The sequence below is a fragment of the Tachysurus fulvidraco genome, chromosome 26 (genome assembly GCF_022655615.1).
Source record: "Tachysurus fulvidraco isolate hzauxx_2018 chromosome 26, HZAU_PFXX_2.0, whole genome shotgun sequence".
Lineage (NCBI taxonomy): Eukaryota > Metazoa > Chordata > Actinopteri > Siluriformes > Bagridae > Tachysurus > Tachysurus fulvidraco.
Genome location: NC_062543.1, coordinates 6,659,946 through 6,685,771, shown reverse-complemented (window position 1 = coordinate 6,685,771; position 25,826 = coordinate 6,659,946). Strand labels below are relative to the sequence as shown.

General features: G+C 38.5%; 1 protein-coding gene across 6 annotated transcripts; it reads left to right on the top strand.

Moving 5' to 3' along the window:
- Positions 1-1,737: 1,737 nt before the first annotated feature.
- On the top strand, positions 1,738-25,419 carry slc25a25b (solute carrier family 25 member 25b). 6 transcript variants are annotated; one of them, XM_027137793.2, is made up of 11 exons: positions 10,695-10,771; positions 11,338-12,389; positions 18,061-18,187; positions 18,298-18,385; positions 19,107-19,218; positions 20,302-20,460; positions 21,460-21,612; positions 21,739-21,846; positions 22,212-22,379; positions 22,502-22,652; positions 23,078-25,419. In XM_027137793.2, the coding sequence occupies exons 2-11, from the start codon at positions 12,180-12,182 to the stop codon at positions 23,263-23,265; spliced, it is 1,464 nt and encodes a 487-aa protein (XP_026993594.2). In that variant the 5' UTR covers positions 10,695-10,771; positions 11,338-12,179; the 3' UTR covers positions 23,266-25,419. The 6 variants fall into 6 exon arrangements, with proteins under 6 accessions (XP_026993593.1, XP_026993592.1, XP_026993594.2 ...); XM_027137792.2 differs by lacking the exons at positions 10,695-10,771; positions 11,338-12,389 and adding an exon at positions 1,738-2,646 and having other exon boundaries at positions 23,081-25,419; XM_027137791.2 differs by lacking the exons at positions 10,695-10,771; positions 11,338-12,389 and adding an exon at positions 1,738-2,646.
- The last annotated feature ends 407 nt before the right edge of the window (positions 25,420-25,826 follow it).

The window sequence follows — 25,826 nt, the reverse complement described above, 5'->3', positions numbered from 1 at the left end:
TTAATAATTGTAATAAACATATTTCCCTATGATTGCTGTAAAATGAAAGCATCCCCCACCCTTGCCCTTCTAAAAAAAAAAGTCCCAATCAAAATGTAAAATGAAGCATTTTTACTCAAGCTTATTAGGTTTCTGCTTCTGTGGTAGTCAAGGCCTGGAAAATGGAGGTGAATCCCTCCCTTAAGGCCAGGTCAGAAACAATCATCTTGGCAGATGTCTGGGGCATCTTGCTGACATCTCTGACTATTTTCCTCTCCAGAGTTCTTGAAATCTTGTGCTTACGACCACACCCAGGTTTGTTTCTTACAGAATTTGTCTCCTTGTACTTGGCAATGATGCAACGTACAGCGGTTTTAGACACAGTGAAACACTTGGAAATGGCAGTATAGCCTTCCCCGTTATCATGAGCCTCCATTAGCTTCTTTCTGAGCTCAAGACTGATTTCCTTTGTCATCCTGTGTTTGGCATGGTGAGTAAAAGTAGTCTCGCCCAATAATGTGATCAAGTGCCCTGCTCCTTGGAGTCCTTTTATGCTGATTGAATGCCCAGGTGTTGTTAGGAAGCCAATTGACTGCAGAGGTGTATTTTGAAAGCTGACTGATTAATTAAGGTGTGTTTTGAAAGCGAAAATTCACATGGGGCTAATATTTTTGACCACCCCATTTTCACTATATTTGATATAAAGCAAGCCTAAAAATTTATTTAATATTCCAAAATGTACCAAAAGCTACTAAATAGCACCGGTGAATGTTTGATTATATCAAGTTTTATCAATGCTGAAAACATTGGAACGATCTTTAGGAAAATGTTCCAAAATTCCTGGGGGGCTAATAATTTTGGCCTTAACTGTATATGGAAGATTTTTTTATTTGAGGGGGGAGTGAGTGTGTGGGGGAGGGTCATAAAATTATCTGTGCATGTGTTAACACTCCTAATTTGTAAGGCATTAATATGTGTTTAATAAGTACTAATAAATAACCAATATTCTATTAATATTCATGCTAATAAGCAACTAGTTAAATGACCCTAAAATAAAGTGTTACTGTGCATGTAATGGAAGAATGCAAGCACATGCAGGGGGGTTGGCCTCAATGGCCCTCCAGTAAGCAGTGTGCTGTGTGCAAGTGACCGAGGAATGCAGGGTACAAATTCAACTTAATGCATTAAATCTTGTTGTTTTAAACAAAATTATGCTGCAAGAATTTTTTTTAACTATATTTAACTTCCTTCTTATAGGCAACTCTGCATTTTTTTTTTTCAAATTCCGCTTATGTCCATATATTCCCGCTAATTCCCATGGAAAGTTTCCAGCCTTGAAAATTCTCGGAATTTTGCAGCCCTAAGCAGCATAAGCATAATCTTTTCGGACAACATGTTTTTTTTTTCAGTATTATTATTTCTACTGTCTAATCAGGAATGACCACCAGACAAGGACTAGATTATCTATGCAATGGCGGTGACACTTTTATTCCAGCTCCTACATTACTGTAATGTGCACTATATATATATAATATGGCACTGTTTGTATTTTGTCTATAATTGATTCGATCTCTTTTTAAATTAATATTTCAGATCCAGTTTATCATCCGCCGCCGGCACGTGCCACGGTACATTATTCTTTTGAAACGGAAGCTGCCAGCAAATTCGCTTGCGTGACTAACCGGTGGACAGGGATGAATTTGATTGGGTGATAAACCCATCCATCACACCCGTTTTAAGCAACCCGCCCTTCCCACTCCCACCCCGCTTTACCGGCATTTTGCCTCAGCTGTCAATTCAAACCGGATTATTCGGCGGCGTTCACTCAAGTCGGATGATTATATTCGGATTTATTACTGACTATATATAACAAGCAAAGGTGCTTTTGTTGAGGGCAATATTTCAAACATATCGGGGTAAAAACCTATCATTTTAGCGGCTAACTTCTGTTAGCATTTACCTCAGCACTCTGAGCCTCCGTTGTAACCGTTGTAGCATTTGAGCGGCTAACTCTGTTAGCATTAACATTCACCTCTTCACTTGGAGCCTCTCTTTCAAACGGATTTCTGAATATATCACTTTTAAACCAAGATTTTTGGTTTCTCTTGGAACTCAAGGGGTAAAAATCGGACGTGCGTTTGGTTATATACCGACCTTTATATTTATTGACCTTCTCACAGACAGATATTTGTGAATATTATCTGTTCATCCCAGCAGAGAGCTGAATAGATAGCTAACCGGTTAGCTATAGCACAGAGAAATTAAAGACTTTCAGGACTGTTAAAAGTTTTAGGGGGAAAAAACTTTGTGGAACTTTACTCCTCCTCACAGTAAACTGTACAAACTCGTACAGGTTGTTGGTTCATTTTGATCTCCTTTCGCATGATGCACCAGCAGGGCTCACTTGTGTCGCCTATTCTGGGCGGTGTGCTGTGTCAATGCCGCTCGGAGGAGTATCGCCTTTCTGACCCAGGCGGCGGGGTTAGTGGTGTTGATGTTGGGGTTAGTCCTCTGACCAAAGACGAGCCACATGTCTGCGAGCAGGAGCATCGCCTCAAGGTCCTTTTCCAGATCCTGGACGTGAACCGAGACGGAGGAATCTGTGTGAATGACCTGACTATCGGCCTGAAGAAACTCGGGCTCCATCGCACCGAGCATGAGCTTAGAGTGAGTATAATGACGTGTAAAAACGTCTCATTAAATCACAAGCTGCCTCCTAGAAGTTTCTCAGAAAGAGCAACCAAAAAGCTCATATAGTCTTTTGAACACTAAGAAGAATAAGGGTTCAGTGGATAGCTCTTTTTTTTTAGTCTCATAACATGTTTTCTACTTCCAAATAAAACCTTTAAAGTTACACCCAAAGTCAAAGCCAAAGATGTGACCTATATACATTTGGACATTTTAATGACCCATAAAAAAGGTTTTTCCATCTCCATGATACTAGCAGGAAGGATGTAAAGGTTATGCAAGAGATATTTGGAGAGTTAATAGCCTCATTAGAGTTACAATTTCATGGTATGACAACCTAGTCTAAAAATATCACAGTTTCATGGTATCACAGTTCATAGCAAGGATATTTATCGAAAAATACTTTCCCAGAAGCTTTTTTACATTTTCAGTATTTATCGGCGTGTCGTTTTTGTTGTTATAAGCAGGACAGAGAGACTGGGCCTGAGGAAAGATGTTGCATTGAGCCACAAATAAACACACACACAAAAATATCAAATTAGTTTGCAGAACTGCTCAGCCAAAAATAGATTTTATGTAGTTCTCAGTGTTCTGTGCTTTTGATAGCCTTCATGCATGGTAAAGTTACTGACATGCTACGAGTGGCATCAGAGGTAAGGCTTTAACACAGCTGAAGAGTTTTCAGTACAGAACAGGAGGTTGCTTTGGTATGATTTAAAAACAAAAGGGATCGAGGAATTTGAACAGGTTGATAATGCATTTTAATCAGATGGGGTAATCGTCCGATCATACGCACTATTAACCTTGACACCATAACAGCCCTATTCTACATGAAACATTTCAGGGTAACTGACAGAAGAACTCTTTTCTAAGGAGTATGCACTTAATGGCCACTTTACATACTCCAGCTACCTTGCACCTTCACTCATTACCAATTCTAGCATGTAGGTGTGTTTTTACTGACTGTAGGCCATCTGTTGCTTTGCACAGTTAGTTGACCATCAGTCACAGTTAATCCACAGTTAGTGGATAGGGACCTTCATAAAACCACAGCTGAGCAGATATTGTTTCTGTAGTAGCCAGACGTACAGTAGGTCAGTAACCCTGGTACATCATGTGTGAACGGATTTGACAAACCCAAACTAGTCCACTGAGATTTTATGCCACAGCCATGTGTAATTACACAGTACAACTTAGGTTCTAAGTCTTCAACCATTACCTCAAATAATGGCAGCAATGGGTTCTTATTCCGAATGTTTGTATTAATGCATTACTAAATGTAGCATAATTCACAGAGAACAATATATCAACCGACTCTTTTATGTAACTGGACGTAGCCTAGTAGATTATGATATTTGGAAGTTAGATCCATTGGTGTAGAGAAACACTGGAGCTGACCACTCAGACTGAATTTCATTCGGTTGGTTGCAGTATCCATTTTCCAAGAGCTTAGAGCCATAAATAAACAAAATACGACAAAAATATAGCACGAGGAACTGAATTCAGTCCTCTGGGGGCATTTATTTTAAATAGTCTATGAGTTTGGGGTTGTTATGGAGTGTTGCATAAATAACAGTAGAAAAAATAGTCCATTTATTTTAGCAAACATTGAACGTATTGTCACATGCATGAGCGGTGTATCAAATCAAATTTTATTTGTCACATACACATACATACAGGGTACGATATACAGTGAAATGCTTTATGCAACTGTCCGGTATAAGAATAAAAAGTATAAAAAAAAGCAAGAAATAAAATAAGAATAAAATAATAAGTATAAACTGTATAAAAAAACTATATAAAAATATGAAAAAAATAGATGAGGAAATAATGTATATACATAAATATACATATACATAAATGTGTATGGTATTTGAAGATTGTCCTTAAAGTGACCAGGTGCAGTATGGTGTGTAAATAGTGTATAAAGTGGCACTGTGCCGTGCATGTCCAGAGTTAAAGTGTCCATAGGATGTCCAGGTGTGTAAATAGTATGTGGAGGTCCAGGTATGGTGTGTAAATAGTATGTGCAGTGTATAAAGTGTATAAAGTGGCACTGTGCTCTGCAAGTCCAGAGTTAAAGTGACAGTGACAGTCCAGAATTAAAGTGTCATTGCAAAAGAAGGGGGGGTACAGAGAACAGTGGGGATGGAGAGAGAGGTCCAATGTTAGATCCTGGGTGTCTTTTGGTTTAAACTCTGAATGGCCTGTGGGAAGAAGCTTCTCCTCATCCTCTCTGTGTTTGCTTTCAGGTATGATGGCTCACAATGTAATTAATATTATGTCTATTAATTAATGTGCTTGTTCTAATACGTTTTTGTTACCAACAAATTGTTTACATATTGATTGGGACATCATATTTTATGGCTAACAATAGCAGATTAAAATAATGATACTTAAGAATGAAAAACCTGTAGATGTACTGGTAAGGATTTCTGTAAGATGTTAAAAATGTGCCAGCACTTTATATTAAGCTTCATTACAGAATAATTCTCTTGTTTTCATTTGTAAAAGCTTATGATGCACAGCATTTAAACTGTCTCTGTTGCATGGGTTCCAGCTACAGTGTTTGGGAATTAGGGTATTCACTGTTGATTGTGTGTTCAGCTGCCAGTGATGACAAAAGGACTTTGCAGCTTTTAAAGCACAACCTGTGAAGCTTCTGTGTCATAAAATGCTTCTGTAGATCAAGCTGGATAAGAAGCTTCTACCCATCATTTCAAATAGATGGTTTAATCAGAGCGGTACGTTTTCATGTTAATATTTTGCTTCATTAGTTCTGGGGAACGTTGGATGAGCGACGATCGACATACCAACTAGCAAAGGAACGTGCCTAAGTTGAAGGAATCATTTCTTGATGCTCAATTATGGTGGGACATTACTCAGGAATGTTATCGTAGTTATCGGCACAAACATCCACCATCGTAAATGGAATTGCAAAACACGTGATCAAAATATTTAATGATTCTGCATCAGGATTCAGAGCTAAGTGAATTATAACAAGAACACTGAGTACGGCAGAACACATGCCCAGTGGGACTCAATCCAGACACAATGTTCCAAGTAAACTTGTTCAGCATGTTCTAGCTTAGTTTACTGAAAGTGAGAATGATCAAGGGTGCAGTATTGTCACTGAAATTAAAGCAGTGGATGTCATGGTTAACTCCATTCTGAGATTACATCCCAGTCTCAGGATTAGGTTTTTGGTCATGCTGTCTGTACAAACAGAGCACATCAATTACACTGGTCACGTACAACAGGGAAGATAATGTAGCCCAATTTGTGTAACAAAAGGAGAATCTCGGTCAGCATTCACAGCTTTTATTTCAGGTCAGTTATACTAAACTTATCCGCCCTTTACCACTCAGTTTAATTTGGTATTGTGCTCCGACTGGAAAAAGGTTGTATGTGTTTACACTCTATATCTCAAGGGAAGAAAACAGCTTGCACAGCTCAACTCTAGTCTCATTAGCTAGCATTGGTATAGAGTCTGGTACAGTTTGTGAATAACCTCAGCAAAGATATTGCTTACTTTCACGAGGGCTTTTTGATTGACAGGGCAGATGACCAAGCACAAACATCACACGTTATCTTGTTTGCTCACCACACTCCACTCATTATTTTAATCAAGGTATTGTGTAATCTTTAGTGACTATAGCATGTTTGGAAGCTTGTTTACCCTCTGAAAACCACCTGAGAGCCAATTAGATTGGAACCTTCAACATTCTGAAGCTTGGGGCCAGAAAAGTGTACATAAGCTCCCAGAAGCTTCATGTGAGTAGAGATATCAGCTCCAGCCTAACCATCCATCCATCCTACCATCAATGTATTTATTTTAAACAGGGTCACAAAGATCCTGGAGCCTAATCAGGGATCAGGACACACAAACACCCTCCCATTCACACAGTCGTTCATACTACGGACAATTAGAGAAGCCAGTCAGTCTACAATGCATGTCTTTGGACAGGGGGAGGACACAGGAGCCTACATACAATAATCTCAAGCATTTTAATACTTATTTGATAGATTTTTGCATTCTTTGATGAACTACCTACAAAAATCTTCTAATCAGCAATTCATTAATTTTAGCACACTAACTTTAAACAGCTGTTTACCCAAAAAATGTGCCTCAAGTGACGTGAAGGAGGCAAAGAGAGAATTTGCCTTTTCATTTGCAAACGCTGATGTTTGAGAACTAACGTCACGTGCTTAACCAGATGCTTTGCAAATAAAATGTTTTTGAATCGCATTCCCTGAACTGGGTTTGCAAATTTTCTTCCAGCCACAGCTGCCTGCCGAAGCTATGACTCAGGTTCACTCTGGAAAGATTAAAGTAGCAGAATGGTGTAATCTGAAGCCATCAGCTTACTTATTGATGTTTAGGTAGAAAGGGCAGATTTAACTAATACATGTGTAGATTAAAATAAACATTACATAGATAAAATAGCTACATTTTGGTATAACAAAAGGAAGTTTAGTTGAAAGTCAGCAGGTTTCCGTATTTTAAATGAAAGAAATTCCAAAATGAGCATCTGCACATCCATGACACATTCCTGACATTTTTATTAATGATATCAAGTTCTTTCAGTTGTAATACTGAGCCTAACTGAATGGGATTCAGCCAAACCTTCGCTGAACTTTTGTCCTTCCTCTTCAGTAGTATTCATTGTGTGTGTAGGTGTGTGTTTGTGTCTTTGACCCCGGATCTTTGCCCTCAGTTATCTTTTAATCTGACTTTTTAGCTTCTTGTTAATGTATCGCTAGATTACAGGCAGTAAGACGTTCTATACAAGACCCAATAATACCCGTCCAGTATTTGTCCAGTACACACAGAGTGATGTAAGATGCTCCTTAATGATCAATTGACCACAGGACATGTTGTGATCCTCTATTGGGAAAGTGTGAGGCATTACAGAAAAGTCATTCTGCTTAACAGACTTTATTGACAGAATTAAGCAGGCTGTTTTTGTTACTGTGTCTTTAAGACTAATGTATGTAACTTGGTTCCCACCTGATTGGATTCTCACCACAAATTAGATGGCCCAAAAATGTATAGTGTAAAATTAGTCACAACACAAACCCCATCTGAAAGGCTAAAGGAAACTCTGAGAGACAATTAATGTGTCTGTAGGTTCAACACCATTAAAGCAACCAGGTGAATGATACAGTAGTCCTGTCATTATTCTGTCGCTGTAATGTGTCTGTCTGTGTTTTCCCCTTGTTTCTGTCTGCCGTCTCTCCCTGGTATTAATTGTTTTGCTCCGCCCACTCATTGCTCACCATGGACACTAATCACATTCCATCTCTTCCCCAGGTGTCTTGTCTTTGTCTCTAATCGTCTCTGCTTTGTTATTGGCTCCTGTCCACTATATCTACTCTGTCTGTTCACTTCCCTGGTGTTGGTCGTTGTAGGTGTTTGGTTCATGTTGTTCTCTGTTCCGTGTCCTGATCTGTTTTGCCTGCCTGTATGTTTGTTTCTTGTTTTTGTCCAGTAAAGTCCTATCTGCATTTGGATCCTCTCTTGCCTTTTGTTTCACCGTGTCACATCGTGACAGAACGACCAACCCCAGGGAAGTGAACAGACAGAGTAGATATAGTGGACAGGAGCCAATAACAAAGCAGAGACGATTAGAGACAAAGACAAGACACCTGGAGAAGAGATGGAATGTGATTAGTGTCCATGGTGAGCAATGAGTGGGCGGAGCAAAACAATTAATACCAGGGAGAGACGGCAGACAGAAACAAGGGGAAAACACAGACAGACACATTACAGTCGCCAACATATGTGACGTGTTTTTGCTGAGAACCTGGAGGGAAAAAACAACAGTTGATAATCACTGCTGTATTTAGTTTCATAATGTCATGGTCGTTGTTCAGTGTACACGTAAAGAGACAATGAAACGCTGTTGCATTTTTTTCTTTGTATATATCCACTTATAAGGAATTTTCTTCTGTATTCAACCTTCTGAACAGTTACCCAGAAATTTGAAAGTTGCCTTTAAGTTCTCAGAAAGTTGCCTGAACTGTTGAGCCACCACTACCTAAGAAACACACTTATAATAATATGGAAAGTATAATAATAATATGGGCATTAAATGCTGTCAGAATGTGACCAGTGACACCATAAAGCACACTTCCTCTTGGAAGATTATTACATTGGCTGTGGGATGCATCATGTAAGGTGTTTAAAGCCAATTTCATAAGCTCTTACCTATTATATTACCTTACGAACATCCTACTGTAAATAATAATAATAAAAAGTACCCTATCAGCATCTGTAATTCTGCAGGACCCATAATAGAGCCTCATTAAAAATCCAACCTGTGTTTCCCAACTCATTATTATGTAACAAAGCTGCTGTGAGGAAGCAATCATATTTACTGCACTGAATTTTATTGCATGGCTCAGTCATCCGTCCATATGGTACACCAACACCTTTACTCCTGGTTGATGAGAATAGTCCAATTATTTGCTTTGTCTCTGCTGCACTGGATTGCGTCTGCCAGATAATCATGAAAATCAGAGAAGGCATCTAATCACGACTATTGTTTTGGACATACTGTACTGACAGAGCCTGATTCTCAGAAAATACCAAGCACACACGGATTACACGCTTACTTAGAAATTACACCACCGGTAGCGTGTCCCAATTCACACTGCTTCTGTTATTCAGGGATTTGGTCTTGATTAGGATCTTAGCAGCTTGACTCACCTTTGTTTCACCACAGTCTGGTAAAGAGCATTTAGAAACAAACAGTAATCTTTTTTCTTTCTTCTCTCCAATTGTCAATTCCCACTCCACCAGCCAGCTCTCCCCATCGCATAGCTAACACATGCTTTCTCTAAGACACGTGAAGCAAGCCAAGAGCATCTTTTCTACCTGCTACTCATGTTGCATCTCCTCTTCTTCATCCATGAGTTTCCTTCCTGGTGCATGGACAGTTTTGCTTCCTAGACTCCCAGCCAGTGATGGCTGTGGCACAGATGGGACACAAAGTCATAATTTCCCAGTAACAGGGTGAATAACTTCAATATTTTCAGAGGAATGAGTGACCGTGACACTATCTTATTTGTGTTTTATGCTGGTTGGTATGTCAGGTCATGCTAGTGTACTTATCCCCTGTTTGTTATACGAATGCATGTTTGTTTTCAGACTTTACTAATTCGCACAAGTAAAAACAAAATGGACTTTGTTTCATTGAATTCAGATGAATTCCTCCTAATTTATTTGAATTTCATGCCATTGTATTGGTTTAAGTTGCTCAGTCAGAGTTTTTACTTTAACTTTTTTTTGTTTTGCATTCATTTTTATTACTGGTTGTGCAGTGTTTGAAGCTCTTTGGAGTTAGTCACAAGTCTCTAAAGAGTTAGTGTTGATTTTATTAGGTACAACAGGAGACTATCAGTCGCCCGAGGCAGAAAAGGTGTGAGATGAACCATAAAACCATAGCCCAGTATTTAGTCATGCTGAACATGTTTGGGTTTGGTCAGAAGGGAGCATTTGTGCACTTGACTGAAATGCTTTCTCAGTGACTCCATGCTTTTTTCTTCTTCTTCTTCTTCTTCTTGGAAACGGAAGAGGCTTAACTGGAAGTCTATGCTATGTGGAGTGATAACCAGTAGATGGCGCCCTTGTCCACTGAGATTTTGTATAGAACGTTGTAGTGTCATGTTTAACCTTATTATCCTGGTTTTTACCTTTCAGTATTTAACTTAATGCTCAAAGCTTTCTATATTATCTAAATAAAAACACAGTAGGCAGTGGTGGCTCAACTGGTTAAGGCTCTGAGTTGTTGATCGGAGGATCGGGGTTCAAGGCACAGCACTGCCAATCTGCCACTGCTGGGCCCTTTAGTAAGGCCCTCAACCCTCAAGGCGCTCTATCATAGCTGCCCCTGCACTCTGGCCACAACCTTCTCAGCTGGGGTATGTGAAGAAAAGAATTCCACTGTGCTTGTAATTTATATGTGGCGATAATAAAGGCTTCTATTCTATTCTATTCTATTCTATTCTATAATTAAGAATCCTGAAAAAAGTCTCTCACGCCTGGATATGGTCCACTGAAGTGACTCAGCCAAGGTGCAATTATTACAGAAGAATCTGTGTAAGTGAAGAAAAGGAGTCTGAATGTAGAATAGTGTGAAGAGTTAAACATACTTGGACTTAACGTCTGATGTTATGTTCGTGTGAATCTGCATTGAGTAACAGATGTTTAAGTACAATCTTATAATCTAGAGGCAAATGGTGGACATGCATTATTGCATTCTTTGGCTATTTTCATTTCCTATGATAATGAAGGAATACTTTTGATGCTAACTAAACTAAAACCAAGAGGTGTTGGGTGTGCAAAGATGGTGCAAACTGATCATTACTCTGTTGAGTACCAATTACTCTGCTGCTGAGTACGGTATGTGCTCAAGTGTTAACACACTTGAGCACAATCTCTCTAAATTGTAATGTAGGGAATGCAAGGGAAGAGTGATGAGCTCATTTATTAATAATAATATATATTATTATATATATTTTATAGTATTGTGTGTGTCTATATATTTGTATATTAATAATAACATATATTATTATATGTATTATATAGTGTATAGTTATATATGTAGTATATTGTCTGTATGTGTGTGTGTGTGTATGTGTTTGTGTGTGTGTGAATGTCTTCAGTCCAATCTCCTCCTGCATGCTTTATTGCCTGGGGTTTCCATGGAGATCCTGACAATGACAGAGTGACTAAGGGGAAACAGGGAAAAAAGTGTCAGCACATTTCCACACCGCTGAATGGTCTGATCCATCGATTGATCTATTAGTCATCAGTCTGCAAGCTTCTTACTGGTTCTGTAGGCACTTTCAAGGCTGGACTTGGCAGTGTGCTTGATTCTGATAGGCTGCAGGAAGGCTGCAGTGAGCTTGCAGCTTTTGTACAGCCTTTTTTTTTTTAATTCCAACCTCCATCACTTTTTGCCGGCTGTGGAGGTGGATAGCGTGGGACTGACCAAGACCAGCAGCTGCAAAGAGACGGAGAGAGAAAGAGAAAAGCTTGACTTGCAGATTGTTATTCATCGCTCGTTCACAGACAGTGTGAAGAATCTTTTTTGTCGTTTCAGTGACCACATAACTTATTGTTCAGCTGGTGCCAGATTCCACATTTTTTTTACCGGTGGGCTTTTTTTTTATTGATTAAGATACAACAGATGCTTTTGTGGCAATGAATTAAAAAAGTAAAGAGCTGGTGGCTTCTTGGAGCTTCTCCTGGAGATGTATCTGTGCATATATTTGTGATTGCTGAGGAAGCTGCAGTCTCCTGGTGTCCTCAGCTGCCCTCATCGTTCTGACCCGCTCTCGCTTACCCGAGCATTTGTGAATTTGCGAGTGCGTAGAAGATAAAGATAGACAGATAAACACAGAATCAGATTTTCTGCCATACAATTCCCGAAAGTTGGATACCACACGTGTCTGTTTCTTACACCAACACGTCCACAGCAGGAAATCCGGTTATCTTATTAAAGATGCTGCCAGAAATGTGGTCGTCCATTCGCCAGTGGTTTTTAGGATCGTCGCCAGCTGAGAAAAAGAATGAGCAAAATGTTGAAAATCTCATGCAAAAGGAACACAGCATGCTGGAAGATTCAGGTGGGGAAAAGCAGGAGAATGGCCCCATGCCAGCAAAGAAAACCACAGTGCTGATACTAATGGCACCACCTAAGGAACTTCAGCAGGTATTGCCATCTCAATCACAATTGAGAATTGGGACCTGGAATTTAGATAAATTCATTTTTATTAATTACTGATTTTATATGCCTGCTTCTAAGCACGTGTAGTTGTAGGTTTAATGAGACTAATTAACGTAAACCATGATTGTTTAGCTTTAAATTTACAGAAGTGCTTTATAGTCTTCGTTGATTTCACATCTTCATGCTAGTTCACTAGGTCTGAGTCTAAGAATAGCATTGAGTTAAAAACTCTATATTTCATTTACACATACAAATTGAATAGGGATTGTTGTGAAGCCCAGACATTTCCTATTAATGGTGTTCATTTAATGAATACTAAATATTAAAATACATTCAAAGAAAACAAGCCCAAACAAATCTATGAAATGAGCTTTGCCATGCCAGAAGAAGTGCTTCCAAAAGAAAAAAAAAGTATGGAATATACGTTATCCATATTCCATATTGTGTTGTCAGAACAAATGAATTGGGTTCATTTTCAAATGTGCATGAGCACAGTGACGGAAAAACATCTATCAACGTTGCTTCTAAAAACAATTGTATTCCTTCCTATTCCATTATTAACTAATCTGAGGCACAGCGTCAACATCAAATTTGATACTAGTTTTTATTATAGTTTATTAAGGTGGCCTTTCTCGTCTGCAGAATGCCAGCATGTACTAGGACAGAATGACATGTTTCAAATTCCAGCTTGGCAGAGTTTAGCCACTCAGACTTTTCACATAAGATGATGAGGATAAATAGAGTGCTGTTGAGGGCAAGAGGCCCCTAAAAATGGCTCCATTGTGCTGTTGACTAAGAAAATGGGTTTCATCGTCGACGTTAAATTTTTAATTAGTAAATACGCACTTTAAGCACTTTTTTTTTAATTACAGGTGTTTTTTTTTTAAACACTTTTATGGAGAAAATCAGTGAAAAAATCCAAGAAACATAAGAACGTGTTTAAAGGCAAGAGGATTTAACGTCGACATTTATATTACATACTCGAATACTATGATAACGAAGAAACATCTGCGAAACCCAACTGCCATGAAATGTCTTCTTGTTTTCATCGTTTTGAAACAAGGTGTAAATTTCACACCACTGTGTAAGTTAGGAGAAGACGAACAGACGAAGGCTACAATAATCACTGTAATCAGATTTAAAGGGAATAATCTCATTTTCATACCTACTACATGTTAAGTAACAGTTCACTCTCTCAGCACTGAACACAGATACAGGCACTGGACACTTATTTTACAAGTGGATCCTGTGAAGTTGGACATGACTTTCCCCTCAAAAGTGTGTGAAATTAATTTCAGTAATAAATTCTTGGCATTAAAATAATTTCTAAATCTCACTTTTACACTAAACAGTTATAGAAAGTCTTGCTTTACTTCATCATGTGGATCAGTTCTGAAAAAAAGTGTGTTTCTGAAGCTTACGTTTCTCAGCCTGTTTTCTGTCAACATCCGTTTATCACCATAAATATTACACGCTCATTCCTTGTTTTCAATTAGCCTCTGAATGGCTTGGATAAAAATAGGACAGGCCTCAGTGTGACATTATTACATCACAGAAAAGAGGTTTCAAATATCTTCATTCATATTCAGGTAACAAAAGATACACGAGAATGTTATTAATGATGGGCTGTGAAGACGGTAACTGTATTCTGTTCTTTCGGCCATTGCGGTCCATGTAGAAATCACATCAAGCTTTATAAATATATAATGTTTATGGTGACGTGTCGTATGAGGTGATACAAGAAAGGTCGACTTGCTGCTTAGCGGCTTAAATTACACTAAGACCTATGTGAAAATTTCAGGTGAGGAGGGTGTTTTGAGTGTGCGAATGTTTCTGTGAACCTAAAGGACACCTCTACGAACATGACGGGGCTAATCGGTCTAGTGTGACGTGCTGGAGCGATCTTGAATTATGTGTGTGTTGGGGTGGCGTATATGGCCCATTGCATTATTATTGCTTGTATTTTATTTTTACTACACAAACTAAAACTAACATTATTATATGTGGCAAAATATTCTGGTTGGATTTTAAATGCTAATTAAAACTATCATTAAAAGGATATTATATAACACTTAGTTTCAGTCCAAATTAATGTTGGGACTTCACTGGACATCAGAATGACTGTGATTAGCTCCAGCTCTCAGTCTGCAGCTTTAACTCAAAGCTGTGCTAATATTCAGTATAACCTTGTTTGTGCCGTGATGCTGAAATAGCTTTACCAGCGGGCCGTGTGGTGGCGCAGAAGATATCGTCACAGCCGTGTAGCTCCACGGTCCTGGGTTCACAAAATTACGTCAGTGGGTTTATTGGCTATGTCAAATTGCCCAATTGCCCAAATGCACTTTTCATAAGGGTCAATGGACTTTGTTTATACGATTGACACTGGATCCATTGTAACCAAGATAAAGAGATTACCGAGCATGAATGAATATTAATAGTAACACATCTTATATAATATATATGTATTTATATATATATGTATATATATATATATATATATATATATATATATATATATATACATATATATATGTGTGTGTGTGTGTGTATTTTTATATATATATGTATTTTTATATATATATGTATGTATGTATATATATGTATATTTATTTACATATATAATATAACTTTAATACATTCCTTTATTTATCAACACAAATATATTTTTTGTTTGTTTTGGTTTTTCTTTTTGTACAGAACAAGTTGTCCATATATGAACTTGACACATTCTTTCACGCAAACGTGTCTTTTCAGTATGAAACGTAGCACGTGGTGCGGTGCCCTGAAATCATAGGCGGGTTTACGCAGCCAATCCCATGGCAGAGTTTCTGAACACGTCATTGGAAGGCGGGGTTTTTCACGTCACGTTAAATACGTCAGACCGCGAGCCGGCTTTCTCACGCGCAGCACCGCCGGGCGGTTTCGAACTTGTATTTATTACATCTATATATTTAAACGGTTATTTATTTATCTTTTTTTTTTTTTTTTTTACTGAGAATGCTGTGCCTTTGTTTGTACGTTCCTGTCGCTAATTCGCTCCCGACTGAGTGTGAATATTTCGAGTCGAACAGTTTACCGGCTGAGTTAAATCCTCTGTTCAAGCTGAGTTTAGTTCTTCCGTCTCAGGAGCTGAACACATACCGGGACTGGAGACAGGTGTGTGTTACACTCTTCTTTCTTTTCACACCTAAATTGTGTTACACTCTTCTTTCTTTTCACACCGAAATTGTGTTACACTCTTCTTTCTTGTCACACCGAAATTGTGTTACACTCTTCTTTCTTTTCACACCGAAACTAGACTCTGTTCCATTCATTCCCATAGGCGATGATGGCATTTAGGATAATCCAGATTACCTGTGTTTAGTCTATTTAGGATCATCCAGATTATGTGTGTTTAGTCTATTTAGGATCATCCAGATTGCCTGTGTTTAGTCTATTTAGGATCATCCAGATTGCCTGTGTTTAGTCTATTTAGGATCATCCAGATTGCCTGTGTTTAGTCTATTTAGGATCATCCAGATTGCCTGTGTTTAGTCTATTTAGGATCATCCAGATTACCTGTGTTTAGTCTATTTAGGATCATCCAGATTACCTGTGTTTACTCATGCGCATCTTTCAGATCTATTCTTGCACTAAATAAGATTATGGTGGTGTCAGATATTTGACATCATTTGGATCAGCAGCAAGAGGTTTATGCTATGAAAGTTTGAGATTATTAGTATTGTAATCCTTGTCAAATTTTTCCTCATTTCCTCATGTTGCAACATATGAGTACATTAAACAAAAAACAAGAAGGGAGTAAGGATAAACTGGTAAAAATAAGACATGTGACGTTAAAGTGACTCAGATACTGGTGTTAAGTTGCTAGGGATTACATGAACATGTAAATTTGACACTGTGAATAGGAGTAAACCCAGTTTGCATATTATTTAAGGACCCGATTTGTAAAATAATTTTTAAAAAATTATATAAATTATATCTAAATTCCATCAAATGATAGTACTGGAGTACTGTAGTACATCTATCTAATCACTCCTGCTTGTTGTAATGCTGTGTAAATGTTTAAGATGTACGCAAGACTAGAGCAATTACACAACCATCTTCTGTCAAGCGGCTTCATAGATCGATAGTTTGCTCGGGTAGCACTTTTAATTGTTATATAGCTGTCTGCACTTTAATCTGGATGCTACCTTGACCTATTTGTCGGTGTGTTAAAGCATTGTCGACCTTGCACTCGATGCGTCTCATTAACGTGGCCAGGTATCTAGTATGAAACAGGTACTCAGCTCTAGTCTTGTTGATGTATTCAAGGAGCTTTGCTAGAACTATATAACAGGTGATCTACAGTTTTCTCCTATTTTCTGTGTAGTAGTTTTATTTAGATTGTCCAATAATATCACATTGGACACCTTGGTCATTTAATGGTGCACTTATTTAGGTCTAGGTAGTGTTTTAATGATTGTAATATCTCAGTTAATATATTAAATACTGATACAATTAAGACTCAGAGAATTGGTCACCTTTTTTTATTTATTTTTTATTTTTATTTTTTTATTATTTTTTATTATATATATACAATGAGTGGTGGCAAGAATGATACCCTTTAATGCAGTCAAGTTGTGTGTTCAGTGCATATAATTACACTGACTCAGTTCTCACATCTGTTGTTATTAATGCAGACCTGCAAACCTTAATTCTTTTTTTATGTTGAAGCTCTCAAATGTTCATCGAAAAAGAGATTTCCACCAATAAATGTGGCAAATGTGTCAGGATGACAATGGAAACTCCTCCCAAATTTGTCAGAATATTCTTCATTTTTACATTTACACCAACCACTGCTCATTATTCCTCTTCAAGGTCACCTGTATGTAAAGGTTAATACTTCCAGGAAGACTATTACAGCTGAGTGCCTTGGGCTCTTAGAAGTCATCAGTTTGTTAATTGCACGTTTCATGAGCCACTTGGGACATGTTGTGAACCTCAGCTGATTGCCGGTGCTGATGTAGAAGGAATCTGTTGTATAACCCAAAGCTAACAACAAAATAAAGAAAATTAAGGATCGATATGAGCAGTGTTTGAGTTCTGCCAGTTTACTTTGAGCTTTATAAGTGATGGCTCAACAATTATCGTGGAAGCATTATACTATATGTCCATATTAAATAGTTGAGCTTTTAAAATAGTTTTGGTCATGTTGCTATTTTGAAAGATTAAATCATTAGTTAAAATGATGGTTTAAATTCTATGGCATATTTGGAATAATGGCATATTCCCAGTTGGATCTGAATAAATATGTATAAAAGTGTAATGATGTCATTCACTCTGCGGAACACGAAGTTAAAAATTAATCCTCCATCTCCGTTCCTGTTTATCGTACAATCTGTTTATACTCAACTATTCAAACCAGTAATCCCTGAAGCACTCGGCTCCTGAAAGCCTGTGTCTTTTCCGCTAAATGAACTTTGGATTGCACTGGGTACAAACAGTGCTAATGGCTGATAGTGTGCAGGCCTTTCAAAGCAGCATTGGCCAAACAAAGCCCATATGGCAGCAGCTCTCCAAAATCCATCATCTCTGTGACTTTCATAAACTTGTGTCTTACACTGGATGTTTTTCTCACCTTTGTTCCATCTGCCTTATTTTGCACATGTTATTTCAGAAAATTGTGAAAGCTGGTGATAAGGACCTGGATGGCCAGTTGGACTTTGAGGAGTTTGTCCATTATTTGAGGGACCACGAAAAGAAGCTACGACTCGTCTTTAAAAGTCTGGACAAGAAGAATGATGGTAAGGGTTGAATTGGCTTTGAGATTCTGCTGCATTTACACCATATTGTGTCAGAACCTTTTAATCCACCTAAGGGCAATGGAGATGATCAAAGCTCTCCGTGTTTTTAGGTCGCATCGATTCACAGGAGATCATGCAGTCACTCCGAGACCTGGGGGTCCACATCTCAGAGCAACAGGCTGAGAAAATCCTCAAGAGGTTCGTTCAATACCTCCTAAGCAGGGTTTTAGCCCTGTACGAAGTCACTAAATGTCAAAACCTTTAGTAACTAATATCAGTAATAAAGTATACATATATGGTAGGGTCACCTGATAAAACAGGAAATGTATATGTATATGCATCGTTAAGACGGTCATCTCTGTACGTCTACGGGTGTGTTTGGTGCATCTGTCTGTCTCTTTCATCTATCTGCATCCACGTTTCTCTCTGTCTCACTCCTCACACACGGTCTTTCTGCCCCTCCTCTTTTCCGTATCTTCTCAGAATTAGGAGTGGCCATATGTTTGCTCCCATAATGTAGTAAGTAATCTGTCCTCTGTCTCTGCTTCTCTGCCTGGCTTACTTCATCTTTTACTTCAACTCTGTTCTGTTTGTTTCTTTGAGCTTTCTTTTTCTTTAATTCGATGCTGACATGAGGATAAAGTAAGAGATTAATGCTAAATAATCAATTTTGGGATGCTTTTGAATGAAGCACAAGAAAAATAGTTTTTGGATCAAAGCTCGGAAAAGGGTTTTGAATTTCAGAGTTAGGTGCATGATCAGTAACTTGTTTTCCATCCACATGGCTGTGATCAAGATTAATTGTTAAAGTTTTGAAAGGTGGTGCAGATTCTGCAAAGTGTCTGCAATTGACTTGGAAGCCATAACAGGAAGTGGATGTTTAGTTTTGATCTTTCCTTCTTTCTTTTTTTTTTTTCAGCATGGACAAGAATGGGACAATGACCATTGACTGGAATGAATGGCGGGACTACCACCTGCTTCACCCTGCAGAGAACATCCCTGAGATCATCCTGTACTGGAAACATTCAACAGTAAGCTAACTTTAGGTTTTTCCTTCCACTGAAGATGAGAAATGGGAAACTTTGTTGTCTTGGTATTCTAGGCTATGACGTTCTTGCACATTTTCTACATTATTCCCTAAAGAAAGCAGTACATATTTCGATCTTTAAGTTGACACTTGACCTTAATGATATGTACAGCTGATGGAAGGTGTGCTTTTACTTAAACATAGACTCAGACACCGTGTGCCCAGTCATTCACAGCTGTTGAGCTTCAGTTAGGTTGAAATACACCGTCACACAGGATTACAATGTTCAGACATTATCCGGTTAGAACCAACAACATGGTCATTGCATTTTGACCTTCGATGTCTAATGAGCATGCATTCATTGAGGATTTACTTCAATCCAAACAAGAAGTTGCCATGCAACAAGAGAGTTTATACAACCCTCAAGAATCAGTATGAATTTTATTTTAAACTGAGTGATAACAGTAACTTTTTAAATGTCCTTTAGTGGCGATTCAGCCGAATTCTGGTGGTGCTGCACGTCAATACCGTGACATCTGCCACTGATAAAGCAGGCATGTCTTTATCACTGAGAAACAGACCCTATGCCCTGGTTCTCATTCGGTTGTCTAGAATCTTTAAGCAAGGTACAACACATGACCGGGTGTGCTGTTTAATATTAATTTCTAGTTGCACTTTACGCTGTAACATGGCAGCGAAACAACTTGAGTCAAAGAAGCTATGAACATTTGTTGTCTCACTGCACTTTACAAAGAAACCGCAAAGTGTCCCAAAGACTTTCCTATGTTGGAAAATTTACTGACCTATTCATAGTGTCCTCGGGAGACTTCTGGCACAAATGTCTCCTAACCGAATGCTTCACCTTATCAACAGTTATGATTTTAAATAACACTTGTATTCAAGTGCCTGTCATACAAGTCCCAGCGTATGAGCATGAGCTTCTGTTCTTGAATCGTAATGTAGAATTCGACGTAATATAGTGGAACAGTGTCATCTTCCTTCTAAATGTAGCCATTTCCGTTGCAGCAACGTAACGCAGTGGACAACTTTTTTTTTTAATAATTTTTCTGCTTACTTTTTCTTGTAGATATTTGATGTAGGAGAGAGTTTGATGGTGCCCGATGAGTTCACGGCAGAGGAGAAGAAAACGGGGATGTGGTGGCGTCACCTAGTGGCTGGAGGCGGCGCTGGCGCCGTGTCGCGCACCTGTACAGCTCCCCTGGATCGACTCAAAGTTCTCATGCAGGTAAAAACCTTCACTAAGCTCCTGGCAGAACTACTAATCAGATTAAAGAAGCTCACCAAGGCCATTTTGACTTGTGTTGCATAACACAGCCTAAGAAAACCTGCCTTCTTAGACGAAGAGACGTGCTTTGGTATTCAAATATGAATACGCAAATAACATCATCTCTAAAACTACACACGCTTCCATTTTTAAACATCACACACTTGTACGTGAATTTTCTTGAAAATGAAAGGGGGGAAAAACATTTTAGTTTTATATTAATAAATAATATGGATAACTGTCAATATTACTGTATAATATAGTTTCAGAAGTTGTATTATAGTTGGATGTGTGTGTGTGTGTGTGTGTGTGTGTGTGTGTGTGTGATATATATAGATTCATAAAATATTTTTTTGCTGATGGGGTCCATGGATTGATTATTATATACATTTGAAGTTTAAAAAAAAAAAAAGAAGCCTTTGGTTTTAAGAAAACATACTTGCAAACCTGTGTTTAACTTCACTCAACATTACACGATGACGTGGATTTCTAAACCAAGATGTAGAACGTAATTATGGCGTGTAGAAGGGATCGCTTTATGGGTATGTGGCTAAATGGGGGAAAGGTGAGCAAGTTTGCATGCTGTTACAAGACAGAACAAAGGTTAGAATGGCCAGGTCTGGTTAGTGAGACAACACTGAGTCATTTACAAACAAACAATTATAAAATGCCTTTTGGAATCCTGCTTAACGGTGAAAGCTGGACTTAACTGGATTATTCCAGTGAAAGCTGGAAGATATCAGTGACCTTATCATGTACTCTTATTTTGAATTTTTTTTTTTTTTTTTTGAGGGGTACAAAGGTAGTGATGGTGCACATAGCTTGAAAGTAACACACTACTATCTAATGTCTAAAGGAGGATTTTTTAATTAAATTTTTTTAAATAATGCAGAATTCTATGTTTAATTGCATGATTATGAATTTGTGTAGCTCATTTTGCTCCCTATCTAACATTTTTAGGTGCACTCCTCTCGCATGAACACCATGTGCATTGCTAGTGGTTTCTCTCAGATGATCCGTGAAGGTGGTGTCCGGTCACTGTGGAGAGGCAACGGCATCAACGTCCTCAAGATCGCGCCCGAATCCGCCATCAAGTTCATGGCCTACGAGCAGGTACGGGTCTCATAACCACTTGCATGTGATCAGATTATAGTTAAGCAGGAAACGCAAACAGCAAAGGTAATCCGGTGCTGATCGCTTAGTGATTTTCATCTGCTGTATTTGCTCTGATCCTATCAGATAAAGCGGCTGATTGGCAGCAATCAGGAGACACTGGGCATTCTGGAGAGGCTGGTGGCAGGATCTCTGGCTGGTGCCATTGCGCAGAGCAGCATCTACCCAATGGAGGTAAGAGGACTAATGCACAGTGTGCTAAAATGCTGTTAATTGTCCAACCGTTTGGAGCACTGACGGATGTTTGTACAGGTGTGTATGGAGAAAACCATGTGCACCTGGTTTGAAATGCCACCCCCATAAAGCCGCTCCGAAGTAGGCGTAATTCTTCAACTTTGTCTAAAATCATGAAATGTTTTATGCTTATTCTTTATGTACAGCTGACGATGTTAAATATTCAGTAGACTTTATGTTCCGTTTTCAAAAAGGTCTTTCAAACTTTTGTTCAAACACTGTTGTTAATTTTCTGGCATTTGAGGTACAATTTGTTTCGTTTTTTAAACCGCTTGTTATTAAAAGAAATCTCTCTTGTTCTTAAGGTTCTGAAGACTCGACTAGCCCTAGGAAAGACTGGTCAGTACTCCGGCATAGTGGACTGCGCCAAATACATATTTAAGAAAGAGGGCGTAGCAGCGTTTTACAAGGGCTACATCCCCAACATGCTCGGCATCATTCCCTACGCTGGAATAGACCTGGCTGTCTACGAGGTAATGTTTCTCCCGCTTTTAGAAGGGAAATGGTTTATACCTTCTTTTTTTTTTTTCTTTTTTCTTTTTTTTTTATTGTTCTTCCAGATTTAAGTGTGTCTATATATTTCTCTTTCTTGTAGACTCTAAAAAACTCCTGGCTACAGAGATATGCCACAGACAGCGCAGACCCTGGCATGTTTGTCCTGCTAGCCTGCGGCACCATGTCCAGCACTTGCGGCCAGTTAGCCAGTTACCCTTTAGCCCTGGTGAGGACGCGCATGCAAGCTCAAGGTGAGGCTCTTTATTTTGTATTTGTAGGAGAAACAGTAAACAAAAGTGCATTTTACGCAACTACCATCTGTACTTGCGTAGATTTGTACTTGTTGTAGAAAACAGGACTAAATTCACACTCTTAACTACGCAGCCTTTACTTTCACTATGGTGACTTTTTTAGACCAGCTTGCATCATGTTTAGTGTAAACAGACGTACGGGTGCTGTCAATCAATGGATCTCATTGATCCTGGGTACGCGTCACAGTTTTGTTTTTTGTTTTTTTACAATACCTGGACACGTTTCCTGGGGGAAAGGATTAGTAGAAATTCCTCAATGGAGATTGGACTTGAGGACACGAGCAAAGATCATCATCATCACAAAAACACTCAATACAATTCCTTTCCCCAGATACCTTTCACTGATGTCTCTCCTTTCTGTTCAGCAGCTACGTTGGAAGGAGCACCTCAGATGTCCATGAGCAAGTTGTTCAGACATATCGTGCGTACAGAAGGTGCGACAGGGCTCTACCGAGGCCTGGCGCCCAACTTCATGAAGGTCATCCCTGCAGTAAGCATCAGCTACGTGGTGTACGAGAATCTAAAAGTCACACTGGGTGTCCAGTCCCGGTGAGGGACTGCCAGATCATTTCTTTCAGAGTTTTCTTTTTTGTTGTTGTTGGGATGCAAAATGGACCTGGCGCTGAGGATAGAAAGGGACAGGCAATCTTGGGTGGCGAGACCTGAGGTTTGAGTTGATGTTCTCATTCTGTGAATGCCAGAGGGACCAAGGAGGGTAGGAACAAAGAACACTAAGTCTAAACCAGAAGGTGGACACGTGTTCTTACACCCAGGAATCGTACACCTTCTCTTTCTACAATTCCTCGACTGTAGTATCCTGTTTCATTACGGACCAGGAAGATGCTGCCGGTTGTTTGTGGTACCTTAAGGAGTCTTTAGCTGCTCGTTTGTGCTTTATATTAATCCAGCAGGTGGCAGTGTTGAATAGCCAAGGGCTTAACACACCAAATCCTACCCTCCGTTCCATATATTTAAGCACTACATTTATCATCATAGTCTTACTTAAATTTTTAGGATAGTTCAGGTGTTATTCCCCACACAGGCCCTCCAGTTTCCTTCACAAACAAAAAAACTACATATGGAGCAGATCTATGAAGAGATAAAATTACTTTCATTTCATTTTGAAGCATTTTTATTTCAAAGCCCATCATGTTTGTTTTTTTTATTATAGTTTGTTAATGTTATATATGCTGTAAACATCTATTTATTTAATTATAAGAAGTTAGAAAGAACATCTAAGCAGCAGATTTAATACTTTAATGTGGTTGGCTGAAAAGTCTTTTTTTTTTTTTGTTTACCTTCGTTATCACACACTTGGTAATTGGCTTCAGTTACAAATCACATTCACTAATCTGGATGAAGAACAGGTTTAGGTTTAAAAAAAAAGTCTCATGTTTTAATGTCAATGCTGTATTTCCTGTATTGGGGTGGAATATATCTGGGGGAAAAATCCATTCACCTCCTGATGGGAATCGAGTCCCTTCAGATTCAAATCAATCGATTCAGAATCAAGTTGCTGTTTTGCACCTTATGTGATTGCTGTTGCATTTCGTTTTCACTCAGTGTTTGTGCACAATCATGTCTTGTGTTCTTAAAGTGTTTTGTGAACAGAAATGGCATCATTGGGGGGGGGGGATCTCAGGAAATATTAAGGTTATCTATGGGATGCTCACTTGAAACTTTAGACTGAATGATGCCACAATGAGAGACATTTTTAATCCTGGATTCAGGTTGTAAGAGGGCTGAAAGGGAAGTGCATTGTAGAAAAAGATGGACTAATGCTTTGCTGCATGGTTCAGGGGCCTTGCCTTAATTAAATGTTCTCGCCACTTCAAGACATGTAGTATCCAATGTTGGACAAACATTCACCTCAGAATATTCACCTGTCTCCATAAGTGGACTAAACTGGAACAATATCCTCCCTCCCCTTTAACTACTTCTTCCTCTTGTTTGTATGCATGTATGTGTGGTGTAGAAATGTGTTTTTGATCAAGCAGAATACTGAACATGGCTTTAACAACTTTGCCTTTATAGTAGATGCTTCTGTTGCATTTTGCACTTTTCCCTCCCTGGAGGCAACCTGTATGTTAGAAGTGATTGCTTAATTGACAGATTGTGAGTTTTATACAACATTTGAATTGATGATGTACTTCAGTATTACTACCAAGACTCATGTACAAGAAGAAACCACACCATTAACACACTGCCTAATGTGTATCCTATGTGTAGAGCCTTACGTTCAGCAGCCACTGTCTGGTAGACTTTAATATGTACTGCTTTTGCAAAACTGGAAAATGTGATAAAAAGCTGCTTTACATCTAAGGTAGTGTATGAGGATGCGTTTAAACAACTGGATAAGATTTTTTTTGTTTTACTGCTCAAGATGCACTAGTATAAATGCAGTGACTGGGCTACATGAGTTTGCTGTTTACAAGTTGATGTGAAGAAAAACCTTGGATGCAAATCTGATTTAAAAAAAAAAAAAAAAAAAGGTGGTAATTCTACTGCAAGGCGTATGTGAAACTCTGGACTGTATGTTAATATCTGTATCTCAAGGCTAACATGACCTGTGCAGAAATGTCAATCAATACAAATGTGTACTGGAGTCTGTGTTGTCCATGACCGGATGTCTAAAGTGAATGAATACAGAATAAGTCTATTTATGTTTATATAAGAACAAAGTTCAATAAAGATATTCTTATTTCAATTAAATGGCTGTTTCTTTAATAGCAGAATAATATCAGAGATCCTCTATTACTGTTATGTAATGTATACAATATATTTTTTAAACAACCTACTGTGTGTATGTGTGAAGTATACTATTTCATGCTTGGGTTGTGTGGAGATGTTTTGGGGGGGAAAATGTCATTTAAAATATTATTCAAGCTGTTCTTCATTTTGTTTAAAGACTGTAGATCCAAAGTGATGAGTTTAAATGTGTTAAATGGTGCACCAGATACTTCCTAATCTAACTAATGGGAAACAGGGTAACATATCTAATGGTCAGGATTTCTTCCTAATGGAATGTTGACTCCATCTGAACGAAACAAGACGTTAGTCTGAAGCGAACAACTTTTATTTCACGTTACGTTACACTTCAGTCTTGGAATGATG

Excerpts from the sequence above, each read along its gene's own strand:
- slc25a25b (XM_027137791.2), top strand. The coding sequence starts at position 2,362 with ATGATGCACCAGCAGGGCTCACTTGTGTCGCCTATTCTGGGCGGTGTG. Across the intron at positions 18,188-18,297 it reads TCTGGACAAGAAGAATGATG|GTCGCATCGATTCACAGGAG; the intron begins GTAAGGGTTGAA and ends CCGTGTTTTTAG. Across the intron at positions 21,613-21,738 it reads AGTTCATGGCCTACGAGCAG|ATAAAGCGGCTGATTGGCAG; the intron begins GTACGGGTCTCA and ends TGATCCTATCAG.